The 9,097-nt window shown below is 40.9% G+C and overlaps 1 protein-coding gene across 3 annotated transcripts; it reads left to right on the forward strand.

Annotated features, from left to right (window-relative positions):
* The first annotated feature begins 1,012 nt into the window (after positions 1-1,012).
* Positions 1,013-7,322, forward strand: bcl6ab (BCL6A transcription repressor b). 3 transcript variants are annotated; one of them, XM_028021366.1, is made up of 9 exons: positions 1,013-1,116; positions 3,117-3,288; positions 3,369-3,590; positions 3,682-4,422; positions 4,508-4,626; positions 4,728-4,892; positions 4,975-5,105; positions 5,200-5,337; positions 5,879-7,322. In XM_028021366.1, the coding sequence occupies exons 2-9, from the start codon at positions 3,128-3,130 to the stop codon at positions 6,020-6,022; spliced, it is 1,821 nt and encodes a 606-aa protein (XP_027877167.1). In that variant the 5' UTR covers positions 1,013-1,116; positions 3,117-3,127; the 3' UTR covers positions 6,023-7,322. The 3 variants fall into 3 exon arrangements, with proteins under 3 accessions (XP_027877167.1, XP_027877169.1, XP_027877170.1); XM_028021368.1 differs by lacking the exon at positions 1,013-1,116 and adding an exon at positions 1,149-2,512; XM_028021369.1 differs by lacking the exon at positions 1,013-1,116 and adding an exon at positions 1,149-2,116.
* The last annotated feature ends 1,775 nt before the right edge of the window (positions 7,323-9,097 follow it).

The following is a 9,097-nucleotide window of genomic DNA, read 5'->3' on the forward strand; positions in this document are numbered from 1 at the left end:
GAATGAATTTTCATATCTCATCTCCTTATCTATGAAGCAGCCTGTTCCCAATGACTATTGCATCATATTTATATCTGCCATAAATAAACATCATGAAACTTATCAAGGACTTAGTCACAAATATCCAGTTCCTTATAGAATGTATACTACATATATTCCTTTTTTTTTTTTGCAGTAGTTACTATTATTATTATTATTATTATTATTATTATGTAACTGTATTACTATATTATTCGTAGTTATTATTATTGTTATTATTATTAGACACTACATGTCATAATTTGGGTGGTTATTTTTTCCTGGGTGTCTTTGTGTTGTGGAAGGAAACTAGAAGATCGAGCATTTAGTTTCCCGGCATGCATTATGATGTACTCATGTTTTCAGCTCGGTTCGGGCGTGTTAGGTCAATAAGAAATTACACGCAAGTAATATATCATTTTCCAGAACATGTCTGATGACACTACATAAACATATGCGAGACGTGAAACAAGCTTTGACACATAAACATGGTTGGTCTGAAGGGTCGTTTCTCTGCTCCGGCGGAGACATTAGTCCGTTCACACGTGTGAAGTTGCGGCAGATGAAGCTGTCGTCGTTTCCCCCTTTGGGGAAACAAGGAAATCAATTTTTCGACTTGAATTAGCAGCGTGTGTCTGGGAAAAAGTGAAAAAAACAAACCAACAAATAAACACGCCGACATCACATTACTCATTTTGGGAACATGAGCGGCTGACTTTCCAGCAATTTTCATAGGACGCTGGGCGACAGACAGACAACGCACAGTCCGGTTCCCCACAGTATTTATAACTTGGTCAGCTGACCTTGCACTTGGACGCAACGACTACGCGGGGAGAGTTGGAAATATTAAAAACCTATTCATTTAAGTTTATAGAGTTGACATATCTCACAGTAAACACCATAAAACACCTAAGAGAAAGCGTGTCTGTGACATGCACATGTAGTGTTTGCATAAAATGTACGGCGGAGAGAGCCTCCCCCGCCCCGCGCATAATGGCTCAGCCTTCTGTTGAAATTCTGAGAATTGAGCCGCTGTGTTTCTTAGAACTGGATTCTCAGAACTGGTGATGCTCAGAGTTTCGAGGAAACTTTTATAAGGTGACTTTTTTTTCTCTCTCTCTCTCTTCCTATTTTCTCAGAAGTGTAGGGAAGCAGCACAGGCTTGTGCAGCCGCTCCAGCTGCTGTCAAGCTGGAGATTTTTATTTATTTAGTGTATTTTGTGAACATTGAAGCTGAGAGTGAACTGACATATGTGAACTGTGGTGGTTATTTTTGACAGCCGGAGTCATGTTGCGCTGTTTTAAACGGAAGCGCGGTGTTGGGACCGTGTTTTTCTTCATCAGACAGACTTATTCTGCTTCCGCTCAGTGTTTAGTAACTGCGGTGTTTTAGTAAACCTGTAAAGCGCTGGATAATTTTCTAACTTGTAGCTTAACGTTCGCAAATATTATTTCACTCTTTTCAGTTTACTATTTCACAAGTTTAATGCCATGTTGGGTTTAGCTGTGGCGCAACAGTACCGGTCTGTCTGGTTCAGTCACTTCCAATTTCCTTTGCGCAGTTTCTTTTTTCGACGGCGAAAGTTTTTTGTTGTTGTTGTTATTCGACCCATTGTTGCTAACGCGTTGTTTTTCGCCGTTTGTTTTGATAGTAGAACCAGCTGTAAAACACTTAACAGGACCCTGGACACATTCCAGGACGGTGCCAGGGCAGCTTTAACACTTCTATTTGCAAACTTGACAGGACTTTGCGCTGGCCTGCTCTCAAGCAGCCCGAAGTTGCGCTGTAACAACTAAACCACTCCTTGAACTCGACAAAATCTTTTTCGCATCGTGACGTGTGAGATTTAGTGTAGCAATTTCAAGGGGTTTAGAAACACGGTGGGTGATTGGTTAGCTGGGGGGGGGGGGCGTGTGAGTGAATGTAAACTGGTTAAAGTAGACGAGTTCCCCTGATGTGGGGGAACAGAAAACCTCTCCGTCCGCGCGCTGGCAGCTCCAGTCTGAGCAGGAAGAACGGAATGTGCTCGCGCGCTGCAGGCTGCCAGCGCGCGCTCTGCGCCAGTTCGTCTGCGAACATTGGAGAAACATGAGAAAGGTGTCCCGTAATAGCCCGGGAACATTGTAACAAACGTATTTATTTTCTTTTTGGGGGGGAACTATCAAATTAATTCGAATTTATTTTTACCCACCTTAAAAACGAAAAATGTATTTCAAAACTATGTAGGGTGTGTAAATACAACCCTATTGATTAAGCCTGCAGGCGTTTAAAAGGGAAAAAAAGCACATGTATGCACTAGGTAGATATATCGTGTTTACTATCCTGTCGTTAAGACCCAGTTGACGGGAAGCAGAGTTTCACATAGTTTAGTAAACATGTTTTTTTCCGTTTACAATGGCGCCATCTGGTGTTGAAACGCAAGTGCAACACCTTCTAAGTTGTGTCTCGTTGTGAATGGCGGATTGTCAGTGGGGATGTGAAGGAAGTGCCAAGGTGACAGTCACTTATACAAATGTGCATGCTGCTTTTTATTATAATATTTTCCATGCATACATTTCAGAAAGCTTTGAGTTGCAGTACTTAAATTGTTGCTAAATGTATCTTTTTTTTATGTTTTCCATTTTTGTCCTACTTAGTGCCTTTTTTAAATTTCCACCACTTACTAGCCCCGTCACACCCATACATTTCTTGTATTTTTAATACTTATAAATAATTTTATGCAATAATCTATGAGTGAAAATGACTAGCTGTAATGAGTTGCAGCATTGTTTTTAGTTTTTCTTTTATATCAATATATTTGTGTGCTTTGCAGTGCCTCTTTTAACTGACCCCATCCTCAAATATTACAGCTCCCCTCACCTCCACTGCATGAATAAGCTAACAAGTCTTTCAAAAACACACTTTTATGTTGTCCAACATGATTAATAAACATTTATTCATATCTGGATTTATATCATTATTTCCTGGTTTCTATGACTTTTTTTATGTGTTGGATCTTGAGCTGAATTTATTTGCAAAAAATACAAAGACCTTACATTCGGTATTCACCGACCTCGCTTTGAATCTTTTATTTTTTATTTTTTGCACCTCTGCACAGATTGCGACAGCATGGCCACGACTGCAGATGGCTGCATTCAATTCACACGTCATGCAGGCGACGTCCTGCTCAACTTCAACCGCCTCCGCAGCAGGAACCTCCTGACCGATGTCACGGTGCAGGTGGACGGACAGATATTTCATGCGCACAAGGCCATCTTGGTAGCCTGCAGGTGTGTGTTGGAGATGAAAGAGAGCACTTCACACCTCGTTGCAACTATTACCCGACAACTAATTGTTTTCAATCTTACAGTGGCTTCTTCTATTCTGTGTTCATGAAACCCGAGAACGCGAGCCTTAGTGCCATCAGCCTGGACCCCAAAGTGGACCCCAAAGGTTTCTCCCTCCTGCTGGACTTCATGTACACTTCTTTTCTGAACCTGAATGACTCTGTGGCCTTGACCACCCTGAACACAGCCATCTACCTACAGATGGAGCACGTTGCTGACACCTGCCACAGGTTTATCAAGTCCAGGTAATGCAGACTATCAAACTCAAAAATGGCGTCCTGTTGTTTCTGTAAAAGCTGCAGGGATCGGGATTTTAATTTCGATTTGTTTCTGCAGACATCAGGCTCTGAATATGCAAATGGAAGAGGTGCAGAACAACTGCTCGAATATAGCAGAAGAAATCTCTGCTAAAAAGCTTGCTGAGGAAAAGGATCCAGACTTTAGAAATAACCTCTTACTGAGGTTGTCCCCTCAGGAGTGTGGGGGGTACGTCCCCAATGTTTTCAGGGGGATCAACACCACTGGTTCCTACCACGTGTACGGCGATCTGCACATCCCCGCTATGGTACTAGAAGGTTCTAATAAGATCGTCAACACCAGCATGGCCCAACCCTCCATTATCCGACCAGCAGAGGCTCACCGTAACCTCCAGTGTCCCGCCTCTCCCGTGGAGGGCCACAACACCCAGCACCCACAAACCGGCTGTCTGAGACCTACCCTGAGCTACACCAAGGGGGTCATCTGCAGCCCGCAGAGCCCCCACAGATCCGACTGCCAGCCGAACTCGCCCACCGAGTCCAGCAGCAGCATTAACGCCAGAATGAGCCTGAAGCAGGCCTGCGATTCCCCCAGAGACGCAAAGGCCCACAACTGGAAGAAGTATAAGTTCATTGTCCTGAACCAAACCCCTGACGAGAGCGGGAGGGAGACCCAGAGCAAAAGAGCTGAAGTGGAGTCCGCGTCGCGCTCTCTCAGCCCCGCCAGTAGTGAAGCAGCTGGCGGACATGACAAGATCCAACCAGAAAAGGGAGCCAGCAATCACAGAGAGGAAATGAGTGAACTCAGCTGCAGCAGCAGGTACAACTGGTAGAACTCATGATGAATCAGCACTAATTGGGGATCTCTTAATGATAACTAACTGAAATGCACTCTTTGGTTGTAGGTTTTCCTCCTCTAGCTGCGATAGCCCTCAGCGCATGGAGACCAGCCACCTCACTCCAACCTCTTACAGCAGCGACGAAGCCACAAAAATGTGCTCAGATTATTCGCCCTCTAGCTGTGGTGAGTACCACACCACCAACCATCAGACTGTGATATTATTTTGCTGACTGAAAGTCATTAAATTTAAGCTGTTTTCTCTTTCTTTTTCTTTAAATTGGCAGAAGATAACTTCTTCTGCAACGGGTGTGACTCCAAGTTCTCGGAGGAAGACTCGCTGAAAGATCACATGGGTCAGGTCCATAGCGACAAGCCATACAAGTGCGACTGTTGCCAGGCCGCCTTCCGCTACAAAGGCAACCTGGCCAGCCATAAGACAGTTCACACCGGTGAGTGCTTTTTACGGTCAGCTGTAGCTCTTTGATGCAGCCACGCTTGTTCCTCGCTCAACCTGTCCGCGTCTACTTCCAGGTGCAAAGCCGTACCACTGCAACATCTGCGGGGCTCAGTTCAACCGTCCGGCCAACCTCAAGACTCACACGCGGATTCACTCTGGAGAAAAGCCATACAAGTGCGAGACGTGCGGTTCTAGGTTTGTGCAGGTGAGAAGATCAAGAAGCGCCGACCTTTGAAATCATTTTAAGACGGCCGCCTATGTTTCAGTCCGGTCACCGTTTCTGTCTCTTGCCTAACCAGGTCGCCCACCTCCGCGCCCACGTGTTGATCCACACGGGAGAGAAACCGTACCCCTGTGAGATCTGCGGAACGCACTTCCGCCACCTTCAGACGCTCAAGAGCCACATGCGCATCCACACGGGAGAGAAGCCTTATCATGTAATCCTATTATCCATCACTTGTTCTCAATGACAGGAGGACTATCAGTTCACCCTGTGTGATCCTTGAGTAGTTCTAAAGGCATAAAAGAAAATATAAAAGCCCAACATGAAGTCATAATTACAAGCTTTAACGTTATAATTATGATAACAAAAGTAATAATTTTGAGAGTCAGTCATAATTATGAGAAAGAAAGTCATAATTTTGACATTCAAAATCGATCTTAAGATCGAAAGTCAGTCTCAATTTTGATATAGTCATTACTTCAAAATTAGAGTTTTGACATTCAAAGTCATGATTATGAGAATAAACGTGATAATTATGAGACATTGAATCTCATGATTATGACTTTGAAAGCCAAAATCTTGACTATGAATCCCATAATTATAACTTTGTATCTCATAAGTATGACTTTAAATCTTAAAACTTTCTATTGGGCTTTTATTTTTATTTTTTTTTTTTTATGGTTAAAAAGTTCTTCATGCCATAGTTTAATGCACCATTTCTGACAGTGCATTTTTTTATTGTGTTCTTTCTGCAGTGTGAAAAATGTGACCTCCACTTCAGACACAAGAGTCAGCTCAGGCTTCATCTCCGACAGAAACACGGCGCCGTTACAAACACCAAGGCTCAGTACCGCAGGTCTCCCGGCAACATGGTCGCCGGCCCGGTGAACTCCTCCTGAGTTAGCCGCCGGCCACCGCTTACGGACTAAGTCAAAAAAACAAACAGAGCGGACGCTCAAGTGTAATATCTGCCTCTTTTTTTTTTTTTCCGGGCTTACACATGTTGCACATATCCACGTGTGAGAGACGCTAGTCTGCGCTTTTATTTTGAATGTCCCAACAACAGAATGTACGTCTTGAATGTGAATCTGAGTGGGTATTTCTTCGTTTTGCAAATACCTCGACAGAATGTCAGCCCTCTTTGTCGCTCGATTAGAGAATCACTGTTACACTTTGGTTTTAGATGAGGTATGAACCTGCCCAGTATTGATGCAGTCTGATGCAGTCATGATGCCGATTTGAACTTTTCTTTCATAAAGCTCTTTGTGTAAATAAGATATATATATATATATATATATATATATATATATATATATATATTATATATTTTCAGATAGCTACTATTTGCTGGCAGAGTGTGAATATAGTATTAACATTTGGTACATTTTTTCCTCATGACTGGCTTGACTGTCAGTCATGCTGTGGGCTTTTTATTTTTGCTGTGTCATAGTTTGTGGAACATGCTGTAATATTTACAGACTGTCATTTGTTTTAAAACTCCCTACTTTTTGTACATATTGAATTTTTTTTCACAGATTTATTTTTTTTTTTTTGAGCTTGGTGTCTTGCACATGCCCATGATGTTGTAATATATCTGTGTTCATACATTAGCTTGAGTATTTCTACTTTAAATGTTCTCAACGGCTCCTTAAACCCTGTTCCCGGCACTTTTATATTCTAGTTTATTTTTGTAAATGTGATTCTTTCTCTAATATTTGGTGCTGCAGCAATCCATTTCCCCCTAAGGGATTTTTTCCCCCCCTTACTTAACCGTGCGCTTTGTAAAACACTCATCATATTTGGCAGATTTTCTGTGCCTTACATTTACATTTCTCTGTTGGCTTTTTCCACAGACTGACAATTATTTGTATTTTAATTGTGACCATCTGAAAGCTCTGGTACTTCACTGCTGTGTTTATAGTCAACATATAAACACAGCAGTGAAGTACCAAGGCATGTGTTTGCCTTGGTACTCGAGCTAATTAATGCATATGCATGTTAAGGTACCGTTGATTTGAAAGCACCTCACCTGAAGGGTGAAGCTCTTTAATGTGCAGACACCAGGCCTCAAGCTAAAACACTCAGGAATATCAGTATTATGTAAGCAAATGTGTTTCTAATGGCAATTGAATATACATATGAAATATATTTATAAATATATTTATATATATGACAATAAAATGTGTATTGTGAAGCATATATGCATCACTCCTTCATTTTTGGGTGTTAAATTACCACTATGAGACTTAGTGACATATTTATAATGCCGAAACCTGACTACATTAAAATATGACTAAATGATGAAGTAAAGATGAGTAGACTTGTAAAACTAAAAAACAAACTCTATCACAACACATTTTCAGGGATGCAGACTGCTTCAAACCGTGTTAAACAGGAGCCTGGGCGGCCTACACAAAGCACTCAGTTTAACCCCATTTAAACGATAGGATTAGTTAAAAGTGAGATGGTGAGCCAACCGTTCTCGTCCAACATCAGTGTCTGACCTCACAAATATGTTTCCTGGAGAACGGTCTGATATTCGCATTAAAAACATTCCTAAACATTGTGGGATAATAATTAGCATATTATTGCAAACATGCCGTATTTGATCATTTCACATCAGGATGAGTTCTGGTTCTCACAGACCTGTTAGTCTGTATTTAAGAAGCAATTCTATTCTACACTAAGGACCAGTATTTACTGCACCTGCACAGCACATTTTCCATCATTAAAAAGTTTTTTTTTTTTTTTTTTTTTTTTTTTACATAATCACAACTATTACATGTATTTTTCATCCAGATTAATGGTTTGTAAAAACAAACTTCCAACTGGACGTTTCGAGCCCTCGGCATGTGTAAAGTTGGCAACGTTTTCTTTGTGTTTCACCAAGGAAAATTTCATCACCATTAAGCTTCTTTATAGTTTACTTAAAATGTCTTGACATGGACACCCAGGGTCACAAATACAGTTTAGTCAAGTTAAGGTACATTCAAAGAAAACTTGGTTTTCTACAAGGGAGGCCTCTGTCTTTGTACACATATGTGCATGAATGAATGACATATAGAAAAATGTCCATACAGACCTTATGAAGGCTTCATGGACGCTTCCCAGGTGTATTTCAGACTAGTCATCCTGACATGGCTTGGGTTAGCTCCGCCCACTGACGGTGATAAGGCCGACAGATAAATTCAGGATTCGCTGCAGCAGAAGACCATGTCATTAAACAGTGAAATACATTTCTGCTTGCTGTAAATTGCTGTTTTATTAATACATATTATAACTATATGATTAGTATTAGAATCATCAAATCATTGCTTAGTTCACTTTTTCATACGACAGCTTTAATTGACTATATAGTTAGGCCTATTGAGTGAAATTTAAACCTGGTTATGAAGTTGTGTTTTCAGTACGCCTTTGACCGAAATGACTTGTTGAACTTGCTCCTCCGAGTCTGGATTAGTTTGAGGCGTTTCTATGTTAAATGTCTGTCTTCTGATCTATAAATGACTAAAAACAACGATATACATATAAATAAAAACAATACGATCTTAACAAAACTTCAGAAATAGTAAAACTATTTTAACAAACAACGTTTTGTCTTTTTTTTTTTGTTCATAAACTCCGAAAACATGAATTTAAATATGGGATATTCCGCCCCCTGCTGGTTGATGATGTGAGGTTTAAAACTTGAATAGATCTTTGCTATCAATAGCACACGCAGTGCTTTGAACAAGTATGTCCCCCTTCCAGGTCTCTCCAGTCTGTGCTTTATTTTCCTCTCCTCTAAAGGTTTCAGGTCATTACGGAAATTTTTGGATCAAAGATAACATGAAAAAAATACAAAAAACAAATAGAACCATAAAGTCAAGTCAATTCAAAAATACTTCATTCATATCGCAGCAGGAAGTACATTGGGTGAAAATTTATTCGATGTGTGTAAAATTTTGTCAATATAACGTTAATGTCGAAAAAAT

The sequence above is a fragment of the Xiphophorus couchianus genome, chromosome 6 (assembly GCF_001444195.1).
Source record: "Xiphophorus couchianus chromosome 6, X_couchianus-1.0, whole genome shotgun sequence".
In the NCBI taxonomy this organism is placed as follows: domain Eukaryota; kingdom Metazoa; phylum Chordata; class Actinopteri; order Cyprinodontiformes; family Poeciliidae; genus Xiphophorus; species Xiphophorus couchianus.